Below are 22,309 nucleotides of genomic sequence, written 5' to 3'. Positions count from 1 at the left end.
TAACTTGTTTTTGTAGGGTATGCTTGTGATGTGATATGGCCAACGATGTGATGTGATATATTGGATGTATGAGATGATCATGTTGTAATAGTTAATATCGACTTGCACGTCGATGGTACGGCAACCGGCAGGAGCCATAGGGTTGTCTTTATAACTAACGTTTGTGCTTGCAGATGCGTTTACTATTTTGCTAGGACGTAGCTTTAGTAGTAATAGTATGAGTAGCACGACAACCCCGATGGCGACACGTTGATGGAGATCATGATGATGGAGATCATGGTGTGACGCCGGTGACAAGAAGATCGTGCCGGTGCTTTGGTGATGGAGATCAAGAAGCACGTGATGATGGCCATATCATGTCACTTATGAATTGCATGTGATGTTAATCCTTTTATGCACCTTATTTTGCTTAGAACGACGGTAGCATTATGAGGTGATCTCTCACTAAAATTTCAAGACGAAATTGTGTTCTCCCCGACTGTGCACCGTTGCTACAGTTCGTCGTTTCGAGACACCACGTGATGATCGGGTGTGATAAACTCAACGTTCACATACAACGGGTGCAAAACAGTTGCGTACGCGGAACACTCGGGTTAAGCTTGACGAGCCTTGCATGTGCAGACATGGCCTCGGAACACATGAGACCGAAAGGTCGAGCATGAATCGTATAGTTGATATGATTAGCATAGAGATGCTTACCACTGAAACTATTCTCGACTCACGTGATGATCGGACTTGAGATAGTGGATTTGGATCATGTACCACTCAAATGACTAGAGAGATGTACTTTTTGAGTGGGAGTTCTTAAGTAATATGATTAATTGAACTAATTGTCATGAACATAGTCTGAATGGTCTTTGCGAATTACGATGTAGCTTGCGCTATAGCTCTACTGTTTTTATATGTTCCTAGAGAAAATTTAGTTGAAAATTGATAGTAGCAAAACTTTGCAGACTGGGTCTGTAAAACTGAGGATTGTCCTCGTTGCTGCGCAGAAGGATTATGTCCTTAATGCACCACTCGGTGTGCTGCACCTCGAGCGTCGTCTGTGGATGCTATGAACATCCGACATACATGTTTCTGATGACTACACGATAGTTCAGTGCAAAATACTTAATGGCTTAGAAGCAAGGCGCCGAAAACGTTGTAAAAGGTCACGGAACATAAGTGATGTTCTAAAGAGATGAAATTGTGATTTCATGCTTGTGCCCTTGTTAAGAGGTACGAGGCCTCCGACAAGATTCTTTGTCCACAAAGTAAAGGAGAAAGGCTCAATCGTTGAGCGTGTGCTCAGATTGTCTGAGTACGACAATCGCTTGAATCAAGTGGGAGTTAATCTTCCAGATGAGATAGTGATAGTTCTCCAAAGTCACTGCCACCAAGCCGTGAGAGCTTCGTGATGAACTATAACATATCAAGGATACATACAATGATCCTTGAGCGATTCGCGTTGTTTGACACTACGAAAGTAGAAATCAAGAAGGAGCATCAATAGTTGATGGTTTGTAAAACCACTAAGTTTCAAGAAAGGCAAGGGCTAGAAGGGATACTTCGTGAAACGGCAAAACAGTTGCTGCACTAATTAAGAGACCCAAGATTAAACCCAAACCCGAGACTAAGTGCTTCTGTAATGAGGGGAACAGTCACTGAGGCGGAGCAACTCTAGATACTTGGTAGATAAGAAGGCTGGCAAAAGTCAAGAGAAGTATATTAGATATACATGATGTTGATGTGTACTTTACTAGTACTCCTAGTAGCATGAGGGTATTGGATACCAGTTCGGTTGCTAAGTGATTAGTAACATGAAATGAAAGCTACGGCATAAACGGAGACTAGCTAAAGGCGAGGTGACGATACGTGTTGGAAGTGTTTCCAAGGTTGATATGATCAAACGTCGCACGCTCCCTCTACCATCGGGATTGGTGTTAAACCTAAATAATTGTTATTTGGTGCTTGCGTTAAGCATGAATATGATTGGATCGTGTTTATTGCAATACGATTATTCATTTAAAGAGAATAATGGTTACTCTATTTTCTTGAATAATCACCTTCAATATGGTTTATTGAATCTCGATCGTAGTGTTACACATATTCATAATATTGGTGCCAAAAAGATACGAGTTAATGATGATAGTACCACTTACTTGTGGCACTGCCGCTTGAGTCATGTTAGTATAAATTGCATGAAGAGGCTCCATGCTGATGGATCTTTGTACTCGCCTGATTTCGAATCACTAGTGACATGCAAACCATACCACATGAGCAAGGCCTTGTTTTCATTGAGATGAAATAAGATAGTAACTTGTTGGAAGTGATACATTTTGATGTATGCAGTCCAATGGGTACTGAGGCACGCAGTGGATATCATTATGTTCTTACTTCACTCACGATTTGAGTAGAAAGAGGAGTATTTACTTAATGAATCACAAGTCTGAAATGTTGAAAAGTTCAAATCCGTTTGAGAGTGAAGTTCGTCGTAACAAGAGGATAAACTGTCTACGATATGATCATAGAAATGAATATCTGAGTTACGAGTTTTGGTACGGAGTTAAGACAATGTGGAAACTGTTTCGCAGTTCATGCCACCTGGAACATCATAGTGTGATGATGTGTCTGAACGTCATAGCCACGCACTATTTGGTATGGTGCATACTATGATGTCTCTTATCGAATTACCACTATCGTTTATGGGTTATGCATTAGAGACAACCGCACTCACTTTAAATAGGGCACCGCGTATTTCCGTTGAGATGACACAGTATAGACTGAGGTTTAGAGAAATCTAAACTGTCGTTTCTTGAAAGTTTGGGGTTTTGACACTTATGTGAAAAAGTTTCAGTCTGATAAGCTCGAACCCAAAGCGGATAAATGCTTCTTCATAGGGTATCCAAAACAGTTGGGTACATCTCCTATCTCAGATCCGAAAGCAAAGTGTTTGTTTCTAGAAAACGGATCCTTTCTCGAGGAAAGGTTTCTCTCGAAAGAATTGAGTGGGAGGATAGTAGAACTTGATGAGGTTATTGAACCATCACTTCAACCAGTGTGTAGCAGGGCGCAGGAAGTTGTTCCTGTGGCGCCTACACCAATTGAAGTGGAAGCTGATGATGGTGATCATTGAGCTTCGAATCAAGTTACTACAAACCTCGTAGGTCGACAAGGTCGCGTATTGCTGCAGAGTAGTACAGTAACCCTGTCTTGGAGGTCATGTTGTTGAGCAACAGTGAACCTACGAGTTATGGAGAAAGCGATGGTGGGCCCAGATTCCGACAAATGGCTGGAAGCCATGAAATCCGAGAGAGGATCCATGGATGAAAACAAAGTGTAGACTTTGGAAGAATTACTTGATGGTCATAGGACTATTGAGTAAAGATGGATCTTTAAAGGAAAACAGACGATGATGGTGATAAGTCACTATTAAGAAAAGCTCGACTTGTCGCAAAGATGTTTTCGACAAGATCAAACAGTTGACTATGATGAGACTTTCTCACTCGTAGTGATGCTAAAGGTCTGTTAGAATTATGTTAGTTGTTGATGCATTATTTATGAAATATTGCACGTAGGATGTCAAAACATTGTTTCCTCGACGGTTTCCTTGAGCAAACATTGTATGTGATACAACCAGGAGGTTTTGTCGATCCTAAAGATACTAGTAAGTATGCAAGCTCCAGCGATCCTTCAATGGACTGGTGCAAGCATCTCGGAGTTGGAATATATATACTTTGATGAGATGATCAAAGATTTTGGGTTTGTACAAGGTTTATGAGAAACTTGTATTTCCAAAGAAGTGAGTGGGAGCACTATAGAATTTCTGATAAGTATATGTGGTTGACATACTGTGGATCAGAAGTAATGTAGAATTTCTGTAAAGCATACAAGGTTGTTTGAAAGGAGTTTTTCAAAGGAATACCTAGATTGCGCTACTTGAACGTTGAGCATCAAAGATCTATGGAGATAGATCGAAAGCGCTTAATAGAAGTTTCAACAAGATGCATGCCTTGACAATTTTTTTGAAGGAGTTCAAAATAGATCAGTAAAGAAGGAGTTCTTGGTTGCGCTGTAAGACTCAAAACCCGACCACGGCAGAATAAAGAGAATAGGTGAAGGTCGTCTTCTATGCCTTAGCCGTAGAATCTAAAGTATGCCATGCTGTGTACCGCACCTGATGTGTGCCTTGACTCAAAGTCTGTTGAGAGGTACAGAGAGTGATCCATGATTGAATCACTAGCAGCGGTCAAAATTTATCCTTAGTAACAAATGGACTTAGGAATTTTTCTCGATTATGGAGGTGGTTAAAGAGTTCGTCGTAAAGGGTTACGTCGATGCAAGCTTTGACACTGAATAACTATGAGTAGTGAAACAGATTCATATAGTAGAGTAGATATTTGGAGCATCTCCGAATAGCACGTAGTAGCAGCATCTATAAGATGACATAAAGATTTGTAAAGAGCGCACGGATCTGAAAGTTTCAGAACCGTTGACTAAAACCTCTCTCACGAGCAAGACGTGATCAGACCCCATAACTATATGGGTGTTGGATTCGTTGGAATCACATGGTGATGTGAACTAGATTATAGACTCTAGTGCAAGTGGGACACTGTTGGAAATATGCCCTAGAGGCAATAATAAATTAGTTATTATTATATTTCTTAGTTCATGATAATCGTTTATTATCCATGCTATAATTGTATTGATTGGAAACACAATACTTGTGTGGATACATAGACAAAACACTGTCCCTAGTAAGCCTCTAGTTGACTAGCTCGTTGATCAAAGATGGTCAAGGTTTCCTGGCCATAGGCAAGTGTTGTCACTTGATAATGGGATCACATCATTAGGAGAATCATGTGATGGACTAGACCCAAACTAATAGACGTAGCATGTTGATCGTGTCATTTTGTTGCTACTGTTTTCTGCGTGTCGAGTATTTGTTCCTATGACCATGAGATCATATAACTCACGGACACCGGAGGAATGCTTTGTGTGTATCAAACGTTGCAACATAACTGGGTGACTATAAAGATGCTCTACAGGTATCTCCGAAGGTGTTCATTGAGTTAGTATGGATCGAGACTGGGATTTGTCACTCCGTGTGACGGAGAGGTATCTCGGGGCCCACTCGGTAATACAACATCACTCACAAGCCTTGCAAGCAATGTGACTTAGTGTAAGTTGCGGGATCTTGTATTACGGAACGAGTAAAGAGACTTGCCGGTAAACGAGATTGAAATAGGTATGCGGATACCGACGATCGAATCTCGGGCAAGTAACATACCGAAGGACAAAGGGAATGACATACGGGATTATATGAATCCTTGGCACTGAGGTTCAAACGATAAGATCTTCGTAGAATATGTAGGATCCAATATGGGCATCCAGGTCCCGCTATTGGATATTGACCGAGGAGTCTCTCGGGTCATGTCTACATAGTTCTCGAACCCGCAGGGTCTGCACACTTAAGGTTCGACGTTGTTTTATGCGTATTTGAGTTATATGGTTGGTTACCGAATGTTGTTCGGAGTCCCGGATGAGATCACGGACGTCACGAGGGTTTTCGGAATGGTCCGGAAATGAAGATTGATATATAGGATGACCTCATTTGATTACCGGAAGGTTTTCGGAGTTACCGGGAATGTACCGGGAATGACGAATGGGTTCCGGGAGTTCACCGGGGGGGCCCACCCACCCCGGGGAAGCCCATGGGTGTTTGGGGTGCCACACCAGCCCTTAGTGGGCTGGTGAGACAGCCCAAGAGAGGCCTATGCGCATAGGAAAGAAAATCAAAGAGGAAAGGAAAAAAAAAGAAGGAGGTGGGAAAGGGAAGAAGGACTCCACCTTCCAAACCAAGTGGATTTCGGTTTGGGAGGGGGAGACCTTCCCCCTTGGCTCGGCCGACTCCCTTGGGAGTCCTTGGACCCCAAGGCAAGTCTCCCCCCTCCTCCTCCTATATATAGTGGGGTTTTAGGGCTGATTTGAGACGACTTTTCCACGGCAGCCCGACCACATACCTCCATGGTTTTTCCTCTAGATCGCGTTTCTGCGGAGCTCAGGCGGAGCCGTGCTGAGACAAGGTCATCACCAACCTTCGGAGCGCTGTCACGCTGCCGGAGAACTCTTCTACCTCTCCGTCTCTCTTGCTGGATCAAGAAGGCCGAGATCATCGTCGAGCTGTACGTGTGCTGAACGCGGAGGTGCCGTCCGTTCGGTACTAGATCGTGGGACTGATCGCGGGATTGTTCGCGGGGCGGATTGAGGGACGTGAGGACGTTCCACTACATCAACCGCGTTCACTAACGCTTCTGCTGTACGATCTACAAGGGTACGTAGATCACTCATCCCCTCTCGTAGATGGACATCACCATGATAGGTCTTCGTGCGCGTAGGAAATTTTTTGTTTCCCATGCGACGTTCCCCAACAATAGCTTTAGTAGTAATAGCATGAGTAGCACGACAACCCCGATGGCGACACGTTGATGGGGATCATGGTATGGCGCCGGTGACAATAAGATCGTGCCGGTGCTTTGGTGATGGAGATCAAGGAGCACGTGATGATGGCCATATCATGTCACTTATGAATTGCATGTGATGTTAATCCTTTTATGCACCTTATTTTGCTTAGAACCATGGTAGCATTATGAGGTGATCTCTCACTAAAATTTCAAGACGAAATTGTGTTCTCCCCGACTGTGCACCGTTGCTACAGTTCATCATTTCGAGACACCACGTGATGATCGGGTGTGATAGACTCAACGTTCACATACTGCTGAGATAAGATCACCACCAACCTCCGGAGCGCCGTCACGCTGCCGGAGAACTCATCTACCTCTCCGTCTCTCTTGCTGGATCAAGAAGGCCGAGATCATCGTCGAGCTGTACGTGTGCTGAACGCGGAGGTGCCGTCCGTTCGACAGTAGATCGTGGGACTGATCGCGGGACGGTTCGCGGGGCGGATCGAGGGACATGAGGACGTTCCACTACATCAACCGCGTTCACTAACGCTTCTGCTGTGCGATCTACAAGGGTACGTAGATCGAATATCCCCTCTCGTAGATGGACATCACCATGATAGGTCTTCGTGTGCGTAGGAAATTTTTTGTTTCCCATGCGACGTTCCCCAACAAGCACAACACGAGTCCATCTCGATCACCGCCGCCGGACTTGGGTCGTCCGTCTCCGCCGCCGCCCGCACAGGATACTAAGCAGAAGCGTGCCACCAAGAACGCTCCGTCGACGATTCCTAAGCGACGGAGCCCCCCAAAGCGCAAATGGTCGCCCCTCCCATAGGTACCTCATGCTAATCTTCCTATCAGACCTTATGATCGTACCCCCGAGGAAAACGCCAGGATAGCAAAGGAACATCATGATGCGCAGGATGAAAAAGAAGGAACCCGAGCCCCGCCCGGAATACACCGAGAAGCAAATAGCATGGGCAAAAGACTTCATAACCCTCCCATCACAGAATGACTTACACCATAAGCCTGATGACTATACACGCACATTGCAGAAGGAAGTGAAAAAGAGAAGATCACGTGCAAGTGCAAGTGGGAGCAAATCAAGTTCAACTACAAGCAAGAAAAAATCAGACGTTCCTCAGCTTGGACAACAGGCCAAACAGTCGATCCCACCCCTCAAGGTGTTAACCGAGAATGTTCCCCCTCCGGTGCAGGGGCAAGCTTTTGAAAGAGCAAAGGAGTTGGCGGCTGAATGTGGTATCTCGGTTGAAGATTTGCTGGCTTCCCAAGACGACAGGATACCCAAGGCTGTGGTAGCCCTAAGCCACAGTTTGTCATGGGAGAGCCTTTGGTCAGCAAAGATGATCTCCCAACAAATATGTGTTACTTGCATCAATGGTACTTAAGTGAATCAAAGAATGGGAGAACGATGATCGTGCCGAGTGTCCCACGGGAGTACTACGGCCGCTTCGAAGAAATCCATATCGACTTTGATGAACTCTTCCAGATGTACAATGGCGACGCCCTCGACAAATCGCTTATGAGTTGCTATTGTCTGTAAGTTTTTCAATTCGTTGTCTACATATAACTTGTTTAGTTATTTCAATTCATTGTCTATATATAACTTGTACTCTATTATGCAGAATGAAGATTCTGGATTGTAAAAGTAAGACCATCCTAAATATTGGGTTTATTAACCCAGATAAAATACATATAGCAACGCTAACTGATAAACCCAAGGAGACGGAGGAAAACCTTCTAAGGTTTCTAATAGATCAAAATTTCTGTGACCACATACTGTTTCCATACAACTTCAGGTGAGGGTCTTTACTCTGTTGTGTCCATTCACTTATAAGTCAAATTGATAAGTTACTAACACACACACACACACACATATATATATATACATGTGCAGCTTTCATTGGATTCTGTTGGACATTCAAATTGATAAGGGAAGAGTTGATGCCTTCGACCCATTATCGAGACCCTTGGAACAGTTCCAAAGCCTGCAGGACATGCTCCAAGGGTAATTTTAATCATTCCCGCGCTCTATCGGTCTCTTTCGATGATTTTCTGATATATCAATTAATGAAAAACGTAGCAAATCATTATCCTTGTCGGGCAGGGTTTGGAAGCGGTTCAAGTGCGTGACTCCCGGTAACTTTCCTGAGAAGCTGACCTTTAGAGCGGCTCAGGTAAGTAGTAGTACGATATACTTCTATTAATTTTTAATACATTTATGATGCTAGATTATTATTTTGATTATATATATTCTATTCTCGTAAAGTGCGACCAGCAGCCACGGGGAACACATCTATGCGGATACTATGTTTGCGAGACTATTCGCACGTTTACCTCCGAGCTGAAGGATCACATATTCGACGTAAGCAATGAACATTCACACCTCTATTTTTACCCGTCATTCTTTGTTATCATGATTGATATTCATATTCATCTCCTCTTCTTATATAGCACACGGCCATGAGGATGAAGGTCCTACCAGAGCAACGCGCGATTGCTGTTGCAGAGGAGCTTGCGGGATTTCTGAGGACGGAAGCTATAGATGACAAAGGACGATTTAGTGTAGCTAGGGGCCATTACTGATGTTCGTCCATGTAATCGAATAGACAGGCTCTAGTCCCGATAATTCAGATCTCCATATAATTGTATATATATGCTCGCTTGTAAGATAAGTTAATCTTATATATATATGCATAATTATTTCTATTTAAATTATATGAAAACTAATTCTCGAACACCAAACGAGGCATCACGTTAATCTCCCGAACACCTAAACCCTAAAACCCAAAAATAATTTCATTCAAAAACAAACCCAAAAATAAGCAAAATCTGAAACTCTTTAGTCCCGGTTCGTGCCTACCCGTGGGGCGCTACGAGCCGCCCACGTGGAGCACCTTTAACCCCGGCTTGTAACAGGGCCGGGACTAAAGGTTAGGCCTTTAGTCCCGCCCCTTTAGTCATGGTTGTTGAACCGGGAGTAAAGCCCCTTACGGGCCGGGGCTAAAGGCCCCGTCCCCACTAGTGCTGTATCAAAATCTACAGTACCGAATTTGGATCATCAGATTTATCATGGAAAGCTATTTCATCAGATTCTATGATCTTGGTCAGACACGAAGGAAGTATTGGTTTTACGTTGGTGATGTAACTTCCCAATCAAAACAACCGAAATTTTAAAAAGTAGTGTGTGTGTGTGTGGGGGGGGGGGGGGGGTGTGAGGCTTTTTGCGGGCTAACACCAAACATCGGATGGAAGGAAAACAAAAACAAAATGAGAAAGTAGTGTAAAGTATTGACTCAACCGTTTCTTCTTAACCCCAATAACCGAGGAACGTTAGATTTTAAGCCTTTCCAGAACAAACGAATCATTCTTAAAGAAAAAATGCCTAGCAAACAAAAACATTCTGTCTGAAAGGGGTGTGGAACGAACGAATCATTCAACCCACGCTCCAAGAGAATGGGAGCTCGAGCGTCCAATAGAGCGCGCACAACACGGAAGCATGTTGAGCGCAACAATGCTGCTTGGACACGAACTCGCAACATCCAACCACTGAACACAGGCATCCAGCCATTAGGACTTATAAGTTTTTTTTTGATTGACTATTAGGACTGATAAGTACTTACAATTATTTTGTAGCACGAGTTTTTAAGAACAGACCACGTCGACAGATTTCAAAGCATTTATTGAATTTCGAAATTCCGACTTTCCTTAAAAATGCCAATATTTTTTAAAATCTGAAGCATTTTTCTGTAAAACTTGATTCTTTTTTAAATAGCCGAGCATTTGTTTAACAGTGCAAACACTTTAAAACAAATTAGAACCTTTTTTGAAAAAACATGAACAAATTTCTGAAAATGATAAAAAAATATGAAAATGAGAATAACTTTTTAAATAGGAACAAATTTAGAAAACGTGAATAAATTCGAAATATTTTATGAATTGTTTGGATATTTATTGCAATTGTGATAAAATAAATAAATTCTGAACATTGTTGTACAACTGTGAACAGAAATATAAAACTGTGAAGAAATAATTGAATTTTTGAACAACTTTGGAAATTCAATTTTTCGGAATTAAAGAAAATCAAACTCTCTGATTTTTTAGAAAAATATATATTCTTTCCATTATGATTTTTTATTTTAAATTCGAACATTGTAAATATATAAACGTTTTTTGAAAATAGGAAAATAAACTTGAAAATAAGAACGAAAAATAAACCGGAAAAAATTGTAACGGAGAAAGAAACTGAAAAAACAAAGAAAACGGGCACGCCCTGTCATGGGCGCCCCCATGCGAAGCCGAATTACTTAACGCGTGCGCATGAAATAGGGTTTTCACAAGAGAACCGCCTTAATCCCCCGTTCGAAACTTCAAGTTGTGCCCAAAAAAACTGACTTTCCTGATGAGACCCTATCATCTTTATTATTAAAGTAGGATGTGCCATCGTGATGGTTCAACCTTACTTATGGTTCGGCCTTCCAGCGATCCCACCTCGTCTTATCCATCCCCGAACAAAAAAAGCGTAGAAAAAAAAATCCCACCTTCGAGGCAAGTGAAAAACCGAAACGACCTGCACGCCCTCCACTTTCCCCGTCGGTCTCCATCCCCGGATCTCTCTCCCCCACCCCCTCCCTCGCAACCACTCCTTGTCCGTCGGAGCGCAGTCACGCATCAGGGTCGGGGGTTCTGCGAGCAGCACCCGCCCCGCGAGCTCGCGGCCGCCCCCGTGCCGCTCGGTGCCGGCCCCGCCCCCGCACGCTAGCCCCCGCCCCCGCGCCGCTCGGTGTCGCCCCCTCCCCAGCGCGTTCGGGCGCAGCCTGCATCGGGAGAGCTCGGTGTGGACGACGAGGAGGCGCTGCGATGGGCGGCGCAGGAGAAGCTGCCCACCTACGATCGCGCGCGTACGGCGGTGCTGGCCATGCCGGAGGGGGAGATCAAGGAGGTGAACGCGGACAAGCTGGGCGCGGAGCAGCGCATTGCCTCGGTCGGCGACGACCACGAGTGCTTCCTCTCCAAGTTCAAGGACCTCGTCCAGCAGTAACCCCCCCCCTTGAGCTCCGGCAGCAAGCCCTAGGGTGTTGGAGTCATCGGCGTACTAGGAGATGGAGGTGCAGGCAGTGGCGAAGGGAAACAGGATAACCGCCGCGACGGGTGCAACACCGTCCGCTTAGCGAATCTCTCAACCACGGCGGGGGTCCCCACAGCCGCCCTGGCCCTTTCTATCCCTTGCTCTGCCTCTAGCATCTACCATGACGGCCAGATCTTGTCTCCGAGGCAACAACGGCGGCCATCCAAAATTTTCTACTGCACCTACGTGTTGAAACAGATAGAAACGGAGGCCTCCATGGCAAGGCGCATCAGTGTTGCACGGGATCCGTACGTTCGAGTTACTGCTCTATTGTTCTCTCCTTTGTAATCTAATTTCTGCCTGTGTGTAGTTAGCACTTTGGAGAATTTGTTTTCAGGAACTGCTTTTTAATCACGTTGGTGAACTACCTTGCTGCTCAGTTTTTAAAACAAAGAGATCTTACAAGCGTTGAGGAGTTCAAAAGCATGATGGTCGAAATTACCTACAAGCAGTATACAAAGAGATTGATTATATTTGTTGTAGATACGTTCGAGTTACTGCTCTATTGTTTTCTCCTTTGTAATCTAATTTCTGCCTGTGTGTAGTTAGCACTTTGGAGAATTCGTTTTCAAGAACTGCTTTTTAATCACGTTGGTGAACTACCTTGCTGCTCAGTTTTTAAAACAAAGAGATCTTACAAGCGTTGAGGAGTTCAAAAGCATGATGGTTGAAATTACCTACAAGTAGTATACAGAGAGATTGATTATATTTGTTGTAGATGGAAGAGAAAGATATATGAAGTTTCTGAGGCAGGTAATGTTCATCACGTCCTTGGCTTAGATTGATCCAATTTTGTAGTGACATGGGAGGCCATGGATTCATAGTCATGATGCATTGTATGAAAAAAAATCCATGACTACACATAGGGAGAACAATATTGTTCATGGGACACATTGGTGATAGACAGAACAAACTTCTGTGTTTACATCATTTTGTTTGTGCAAAAGCTCCTTAATTTGTTCATGGGATACATCGGCGATAGACAGAACAAACATCTGTGTTTACATCCATTTTTTGCAAGGTCCTGGCATGCTATAAATTTTGTTTTCTTTACATTCATGCAGGAAATGAAGCATCAATGTGACATTAATAGGTTTGAACATAACCAGCCCACTTTGTCCCTGAATTGATAAATATGCCTCTTAATTCTTCTTTCACTCTTATCATATATTTCATTTGTATCTACTTTTATTTATTATTTCTTGTATACCTCATGGTATAAATATAAGTTCTCAATTTTTCTTCCAGTCGATCATATTCATCTGCATCTACTTGGTTGAAATATATTTTCTCGTGAGTGCATACCTCGCCTGTGTACAACTGCTATGTAGGAGTACCTAGGAATTAGAAGGCAAGTGTTGGTGATAGCTGGAAGATAATAAACATGAGGAGTAATATGTACAAAGTGGTTGGCGTATAACTCCATTTTGGACTTTTTAATAACAAGTGCATTCTCTTGTTATGATTCTCACGGAAGATGTCAGCAACACAAACTATTGATGCGTATGTGTGATAGCTTTTATCACGAAATTGTACTCACAAAAATAGAAATAATTGTATCTGATTAGGAATATATTATGCCTTGGCGTTGTTCGAGACATGTCTCAGCTCCATGATTTTGGCAAGCAAAATCATTGCACCTGAATTATGACATATTTTCTCACCTAAAGCGCTTATAATGTTTTTTATTGGAAACTACGCTCTTGTATACAATGTGCTATACAAGGTTCATGAAATCATCTAAATTACACAATACAATATTATCAGTTTCCTTTTTCCATTATCTCCCGGTTCCAGCAACCTATATTCTGGCTTAATGGCTAAAACAAACTTTTTGCTTACTTAACATGGTTGCCTGATTAAAAAAGGCATGGCTTCCATTGGCTATTTTCCACTACATAAACAACAATGTATATTCCTACCTACCGGATATGCTACCTTGATTGCTTAGCTCCCAAATTAACAAGCTCCAATGTTATTCTATATGACCGTCCAGAAATTAGATGGAAAGATACGCATGGTGATGTTCTAAGGGCCCATGTTCATCTGGAGGCACATAATCTCAGATTTTCTAAGTGCACTGTAATCCCGTCTAGATATGGTTCTAGATCAAAGAACATGTTTTCTATTTTCGAAACAAATAGAGGCATATTTAATCTCTAGAACATGTTCACAGGTCCTAAATTTGCCATGACACAGAATGTCACAGGTTCTTTCGGCGATGCAGATTCATATTTTATATACCCATAATGTATTTGATGAAAATCCAAAGAGGTTGTGGATGAAAAATCGAAAGACGTTGTGCATATGGCCTCCACGGACTTTAGGACTGGGTCACCTCGCCATCATTTTCACCTTCTCAATTCCCATTTATCACGTACTAGATCGTGGCAGGCGCGCGTTGCTGCGCCCATCAAAATGTATCAAATAATGGAATTTGTGTAGATATATAGTGGCACAAAATATTAAAAAATAAATATGAAATTTGATGAATATTCAAATTGAATATATGCATACATATGTAAGACAATACAATTATATTAATAGCATTGTTCAAGATACACGAGGAACAAATGCATGATAATAATGGCATGACCTAAAAATATTATATGCCAAAAAGAGGGCATAATATGAAACATTGTACATAGAGGCCGTTACTTTGCTCCTTGCCTAACAGCTTCCTCGTCATATCCACCACCAGGCCCACCGTGACTTTGTTGAAACTGCTGCGGGGCCAGGCTCAACATAGGGACTGCTGCCTCTCGCCTCTGTTGTCTCATCCTTCGATGTATATTAAAAAAATTGTGTGGCAAATAAGTCATAAAACCCTAATGCCAAATATTTTTATGTGTGAGTGGATAAATTAAGTCCCCAATATGATTAGAGTATTGCATTAAGAAATCATTTTCATTCAAGTATTTTGTTTTCCCTGACAAATAATTAGTTGTCCTCGAACAATATTGTTTGAGAAATTAAACATAGTTTACATATGTTCTTTGTAATGTTACAAAATAGCAATACGAGGACAACATGCATATTGTCAATCAAAACAAGAAATGATGGATATTCCATTATATATGTTTATGGGCACATGCTCTATTACATAATTGACCCCGTGCATCAATGAGACCCCTATTTTAACAAATACTCCCTCCATTCACAAATATAAGACGTTTTAACTTTTTTGTGAATCGGATGTATATAGACAAGTTTTAATGTGCTTGTTCACTCTTCTATGTAGTCTGTATTGAAATATCCAAAACATCTTAAATTTGTGAACGAGGGAGTAGCTGTTAACTCTTGCCATATAAAATAGAATTTGTCTAGTGGGCTGCTGTAAGGTAGCATATTTTAATCAACTTGAATGAAGAAGAAACTTACCCAGATGCAATCTATGCTCCCCATAGTAAGTAAACCACAATTTGAAATATGCCACTATAGCTTAACATATCCTTACCTTTTCAAGCTATAGCTTGTTTGGATGCTCGTAGTGTTTTTTTTGGACAAAGGGAAGCAAACTTGAAAGTTTTAGCATACCACAACCTTCCGAATGCATCTTTACATGTCGGTATTTCGATCTGGATAATCCACTGCCCTATGTAGAAACACCATTCAGTGACCTTGAGAGCTCAACCACTAGCTCCACATGAATATCTATCCAGAAATCCTCAACAATTTGACACACCATGTATGCATGATAACAAAAAAGATAAGTCAAATTAAATTCGCTAACCTGTTTGAATCTTCTGATAAAGAGTACGTCAAGATGTGGAGTGTAAAAATGATGCATCTCAATGAAAACAAATTAGATAATGTATAAACCATTCACATTTATAAACCCCTCTAAATTATCAATTGCCATGGCATTGCACCAAAGTATGGAAGGGGTATACTTAAAGACATTTAGATAATGACAATAAGAAATACAATAGAAAACCATCGTTATAACAAATACAAGTAACCTTAATACCACAAATCCTATGGAGATTTGTCTCTTAGTTCTAGCATTGCAAGAAATTTTAAAATCTGGAGTCGAGGGTGCTGAAATCACTACTTGAAAAGATAATTAGTGTGAATATGATAGCACTCTTCTATCTACTTAGTGGGATGAACTAACAAATCAAACAATTTTCTGTAATTTGCCTAAGTTGCAATCTTAACAGACTGACCAATCACACATTATACATTAGTTCGTACATTTAACCTGCACGCAATGCCATTCATACTCATCATACAATTAAATTGAACTTCGGATGAAGTTTCTAGACCAAGATTGAGACCAAATTCGGTATCATCAGTATCTAAGAACTCTGGATCTACAGCCAAAACCTAATTTAAGGAGTTTGTAAGCCTAGCTGAAAGTGATGCATAGTAAAACATTGCCACAAAAAACAATACAAACTAATGAATGATGCTGATATTAATGAACAGTGGAACAGATAGATACTCACGTAACTTATTTTTATTTTATCTATATTAGAATTCATTAGAAGAATATGTGAAAAGTGAACAAAATAAACTGCATTTTTTTTGGTATTGCGTTCTCCTCGTGAGAAGGAAAGATACCGGCAACACCTGCAGCCTAAAAATTATCTGATCACTGACCTCCCCGTCCTCGGACAAGAACACAATCGATCGAGAGAAGCACGGACACCAACAGAGCGCAACCGATGATGACGCGTGAGATGGATCGAATCCGCACGGAGGTCGAAGGCGATTGATGCGCGGGCCTCTCTCGAGTCGACGGCTCGGTCAGGAGAAGACGTTGTCAAAGGCGGCGGCGGTGATGGCGCGGGAGAACTCACGGAAGTCGATCCGGCCGTCGCCGTCGGTGTCGGCCTCCTCGATCATCCCAGTGAGCTCCTTGGCGGTGAGTGCGTGGCCGAGCTTGGCCATGGAGTGCGCGAGCTCGGCGGCGATGATGAAGCCAGTGCCGTCGCGGTCGAAGATCTCGAAGAGCCTGCAGAGCTGATCCTCGGAGTAGGGGGAGCGGTCGTCGAGGAGCGAGGGCGCGACGAGGGCGACGAACTCGGAGTTGGTGTCGGCGCGGTGGATGAGGGCGTCGAGCTCGTCGGTGCAGGGCTTGAGGCCGAGGGAGCGGAGGAGGGAGCCTAGCTCCAGCTGCGTCAGGCTGCCGTCCTTGTTGCGGTCGAAGGACCGGAAGATTTGCCGCAGCTCCGACAGCTGGTCCACGTCGTCTTGCGCCTCGGGCTGCGCCTGCTGCTGCTGATTGGCGTTGGCGGTGGCGTCAGGATCGTCTCTGGCGGCGACGGTCGTCCTGGTTGATCGGGGCGATCTGTAGCTGGCCTTGCATAGCAGGCCGTGGAAGCCCAATTAACCACAGCGCTTCAAAAAAGTCTTTAGAATAACGGCCTATTAGGACAGCCAGTCCAGTTTGCCATAAACTATCGTTTAGAGGAAGATCTAACGACCAGAAACTAATAAGATGTGAAATCTGACGGCCAAAAAGGTTGAGGGTGTGAGAGAGCTCGCTTTAGGCTCGGTTTTACTGTCCTAAATGTGTTTATGTTAGTTCACAACTCTGTTGTCTTTTGGCGTAGAAAAATGTTGTGGGAAAATAATTCCGATGAGTTATCCCTATGAAGTATGCATCAGTGTGTCCAACTATCGATGTCACAATCATAATGTAACTTATCATTCAAAGTCTGGATTTTAATTATAGCATGTAAATATTGGGTATAAAGATAGAGATAAAGTAAAGCTCCCTGCCTGCAGGTAGATAGCGTGCAAATTACTTGTGCTCTCAGTGTCCTGTGAACCCTTAATATACGTGGTTATAATCCATCGGGTAGTGTCAACTCTATGCTAAACATGCTCCTTACAAGATTTGTAGGATGGGTCGACATCTCATTTCTTTAGGCCGACTGCATATTATGATTTGATAATTTACAGCATGTAAATATTGGGTATAAAGATAGAGATAAAGTAAAGCTCCCTGCTTGCAGGTAGATAGCGTGCAAATTACTTGTGCTCTCAGTGTCCTGTAAACCCTTAATATACGTGGTTATAATCCATCGGGTAGTGTCAATACTATGCTAAACATGCTCCTTACAAGATTTGTAGGATGGGTCCATATCTCATTTCTTTAGGCCGACTGCATATTATGATTTGATAATTTACAGTTCTTAGGTGTCCCATGCACTGATCATGCAACTCTTTTTTAATTGTCCGATGCTCTAGAGGGGGCACAAATCTAAGCAAACAGTGTGCTGCCCATCCCGTTCTAACTACTAAAACAAGTAGCGGTGGAGGTACATCCCAGAAAATATCCTGGGTGTGACTGTCGGACGTAAATTGACTATATTAGTTTATTCACAAGGTACGATCCATATGCCTTCGAATCTGAAGGGGCGCTGTTGTGTGCTTTTGTCTTTTGAGCTCTGTATACTTGTCACCCAACAAGCTGATGCTACTATGATGTATGTGTAAAACAAGTATCCCTTACTATGTGCAAAACAAGTATCCCTTACAGACTGACATCGAGCAAAACAAGCATCAGCATCCTGCATATCAGTATGAAGTGAATTATGCCATTTTGCCTTCAGTCGGGCATCCAAGCTTTTTTTGATATGTTCCTTGATTCTCTCTTGTTGACACTATCTGTGTGGAGATCATTGAAGTTTTTTTTCTTTTCTGAACTTCTATGAGTTTTGAAATGCTTTGCGCTTTCATTCATACATTGAAATAAGAGAATACATAGTCTCAAGAGATCAAGACACTATATGTTGTGATACTATACGTGGGAGGGAGGGAGTACTATTGTTTCCATATAGTCACCATTCTCTGCATTTCTTGGCCCTTTTCTCGCAACATCTTGTGTGTACGCTGTGGTTTAGGTGCACTCCTGCACTAAGCCCCTAATGTGTCGTCAACTCATGTCATACTTCATGATTGGTTTAGAACTTGTTTTTCATACTGAATATACCGTGTGAGAAAGTATCATTTAATACTTGGAGAAAAATGGAAAATTATTTGCAACTGTGAAATCATGTTGGCATATCATTAAGCCTAACCTAATGTGTCGTCGACTCATGTCATACTTGCATTGCAGTTTTTCTTTTAGAGGATTTACACCTGAAATCCGTTTTTTATCAATAAAAATGTGGATCTCAGTTTGGTTTCATATTATGCAGGATCTATATATGTTAGAGTTTATGAGGACAGGATTGATCTGCTAAGGGCTGCTATTGTTGGGCCTTCTGGAACTCCATATCATGACGGTCTTTTCTTCTTTGATGTTCGTTTTCCTCCTGAGTAACCGCGATGTCCACCGGTATGTTGGCACTTCACACCTGCCTCCCCTTATTTTTCCACTTTATCACCACCAATGCAATCTTTTAACAAAAACCTATCCGATATGCACAGAAAGTGTACTACCATTCAGGTGGGCTTCGGCTAAATCCAAACCTGTATGAGAGTGGAATAATTGAAAAACAATTAGCGAATGTCTTTCTCTTTTTCGTTTTGTCTTTTTATGTTTTTTTCTTGTAGTAAATAGATGCTTAATTAGCTTCTGTCTATTCAGTTGTTGTTGGTAAGAACATTGGTCCCTTCTAAAGTGATGTACAAAGTCAAGATATTTTGAGTCTAATGCATAAGATGGGCTGTAAGGTGTTTTTAATAGTAAGAGAGTCGAGATTAAAAATAATCTTCAAGATTCGGAATATGACTTTATTTATTTTTTCATAACATAATTTGTATCCCGTGGCAACGCACGGGTACTCAACTAGTCAGGTTTTAATTTACTGGTGTTTTAAACTTACTTTGAATAGCTGGAAAAAATATTCTATATGAAGTACAGATGGAAATTGAGCCATAAAAATGCCAAAGCATAAAAAGAATAACAGCAAATTACGTTTTCACCACGTGACTATATTACACCCATTTACCCCCCAAAAAACATGATTTTTTTTAACAACAGAAAAATTCCAATAAATATTCCATTCTTGTTGACAAAAATATTTTAAAATTTCCATGATGTTATTTTTTCCTATGGAAAGTGTAAAACACTTTTGTTTTCCAAAAAACTGCATGGCAAAAAAATTCTGACGACATCTGCTAATGCTCACGTGGCATTTTTCAGAATATTTATAAAAAAATAGAATGAAGAGTACACACACAAATTATGGAAAAAAAATGTTGCCATGGTCGATTTATAGTAAATTTTCCATGAGATTTTAATTAAATATGTCATACTTCGTATGAGAAATTTTCCGTTGGCAGATTTATATTAAATTTTCCATGTTATTATAATTAAAATACCATGTTTTGTGTGAGCAAAAATAAAATATTCTAGATGCAGAACGGTTGCGGTTTAGGAGTGGGAAAGCTATACTTTTTTATTATATTTGCGACTCTGGATCTGTACTAAAATGTTCTTGAGAACCGGTTTATGGACGCATACTGTTTTCTTGTCGCGTGTGTACATGCTTTTCAATCGTGCACCCAACAATGGACATGCCATGTTATTGCTTGCCGCAGGTCGTGGCCGAACTGCCAATGCCGGAGGAGCTACCGAGATGGCGATGGCCATGCGGCACAGATGGCCGAAGCGCTGGCACTGACAGCAGCCAACAAGACATGCCATGCCCCGGACACAGACACGTGCTCGTCGATATCGCTGAAATCTATTACTCCCTCCGTCTCGGTGTATAAATCATCTTAGGTTGTGCACTGTGATCAAAACGGAGAGGAAAACGAGAGAAATCAATGCTAATTTGCTAATTAATACCATTGCATGTAATGAATTGACCAATGCATGTTGTGCTAGTTAATCTCAAGTCATTAAAACATACATGTCCCACGTCTCTTAGTGGTTGATTCCTTTATCCATGTCAAAAAATAAAAAAAATAAGGTAAAAGTTAATGCATCGTGCCTAATGTTTTTGAGATTATTTGGTTTTCCTAAGATGATTTATTCATCGAGACGGAGGGAGTAGCAGCAAAGACGCCAGCGAGCTATGGTAATCTACTGGCAGATCTGCTGGATATGTAAAATCTGGTGGATTAATCGCCCCACCCAAAAATAATTAATGGTAAGGGTATCTCACCGAACGCATATCTATTTAGTACAATAACTACGTGATCATCTCTCCCTATATACCCATATCGAGGAGCTGGGGCAGCCGGTCTACTACCTTGCAAATCTACATCGAGGAGCTGGAGTAACTCGGCTAGAAGAAACATGAGGGCGAGCGTGAATGTGATGAAGACCGTCGTCTTGCTCATCGGGTGCCTGGCGGTGATCGGCCAGCGTAAGCAAAGCACCGATGCCTCGCTCCTCCGTAGATCATGCATTATTTTTCTGCTCGCACTCTAACTAGCGACGTTGCACGCAGTGGGTCGTGTGGAGGCCGGGAGAAGCTACGGAGGCGGGCGGCGGGCCGCCGGCGACGCGAGCAAGCTGGCGGTGAAGTTCTGCGTCCTACGGGACTGCGACACCAAAGGTGAGCCTATCGCGAGCGCCTGCTTCTGCTGCCTGAACTTGCCGGACACTCCGTGCTATCTTCAGCGGGATGAATGCAAGGCCATTTGCCCCAAGCTGCCACGCGCGCTGCCCGCCTCCGCCGGCGGCGAAGGAACTACCTGCGCGTATGAACGGATGGATCGCAACTGATGATGCAGTGAGGTGTATGCCAAGGGCTGCGTGATCGTGGTTCAGAAGTTGGCCGGTCTTCTCTCATGAGACTAATTTGTTGTAGTTCTGTATATGCCAGACATCAAGGATTACTATCTCAATACCTACATGTATCTGAATGTATGGGGTTATTTTGTTTGCGGGGTAAATTTTATGACGTGATTTTCGTATGTTTTCCTATCTTCCCTCGTCTAACTCAACAAAAAATGTAAGTCCGACCATTTCTTCTTTCAGAAAATTGACTTACCCAAATTACATATCCAGCCAACTTACAGATAGCTATTGTGAAAAAATGAGTTTGTGCTCCCGAAAGAAAAATAAGTTTGTGAGGTTACGTGCCATCTTTTCCGGAAAATACGCTTGAGACTTGCGTGTATTTGAATGAAGATTTTTTTTCTTTGAAGCTGTCTTTAAATTAAGATTGAAAAAAAAAGGTTTTAGGTACTACTCATGTTACACGACTTGGAGCAACACATATAGATTTGTGTCCTCTCCCTTCGCTCGAAAGATCACATACTCTCCTACATGTCCGTCATTCTCTGCCCGCAGCTAAATGAGGAGGATATCTCTGGATGCATAGAGCATGGCGCCGTCGCCACGAGCACACGGCACTTGGCCACTAAATCACGAGAGTTCACGATGTTAATTTGTTGCATGAGGGTAAGGAGGTGGAGCCGATAGGCCGGAATAAGAGCATTTACAGCCGGATTTGACAAATCCATCTCCTTAGGCTGTTTGTAATGGTAGTATCATAAATAGTATTATATATGTCAACTAAACAATCTTGATGAGGTGGCATAAAATTAAATAAAAAAAAGATATGGTTGAATATCATATTATGATACAGTATCGTACAAAATAATGTGTTAGGATGTGTCATGCATGTCAATAAATAAAATGTCTTATAATACTAACTTATGGCATCATGCATTACAGCCCCGTTAGGGTCCCCCCCGGCCCCACCGTGCCGCCGTCAGCAGCCCTCACCCCCTCCCCCCCTCTCCAGTTCCCGCCCTAGCGCCGCTTCCCCGGGAGGCAGCCAGGGCGGCCAGTGCT

General features: G+C 42.4%; 2 protein-coding genes across 2 annotated transcripts; one reads left to right on the top strand and one right to left on the bottom strand.

Moving 5' to 3' along the window:
• Window positions 1–16,347: 16,347 nt before the first annotated feature.
• Window positions 16,348–20,203, bottom strand: LOC123401522 (probable calcium-binding protein CML11). The gene is made up of 2 exons (XM_045095350.1): window positions 20,132–20,203; window positions 16,348–16,902 (listed from the first exon to the last, which is right to left on the bottom strand). The coding sequence occupies exons 1-2, from the start codon at window positions 20,201–20,203 to the stop codon at window positions 16,348–16,350; spliced, it is 627 nt and encodes a 208-aa protein (XP_044951285.1).
• A 534-nt stretch (window positions 20,204–20,737) lies between these two features.
• Window positions 20,738–21,498, top strand: LOC123417292. Its single transcript, XM_045106891.1, has 2 exons — window positions 20,738–20,870; window positions 20,955–21,498. The coding sequence occupies exons 1-2, from the start codon at window positions 20,801–20,803 to the stop codon at window positions 21,230–21,232; spliced, it is 348 nt and encodes a 115-aa protein (XP_044962826.1). The 5' UTR covers window positions 20,738–20,800; the 3' UTR covers window positions 21,233–21,498.
• The last annotated feature ends 811 nt before the right edge of the window (window positions 21,499–22,309 follow it).

Source organism: Hordeum vulgare, chromosome 1H (assembly GCF_904849725.1).
Source record: "Hordeum vulgare subsp. vulgare chromosome 1H, MorexV3_pseudomolecules_assembly, whole genome shotgun sequence".
Lineage (NCBI taxonomy): Eukaryota > Viridiplantae > Streptophyta > Magnoliopsida > Poales > Poaceae > Hordeum > Hordeum vulgare.
The sequence above is the reverse complement of the archived record's forward strand: the minus strand, read 5'-3'. Positions and strand labels throughout refer to the sequence as shown.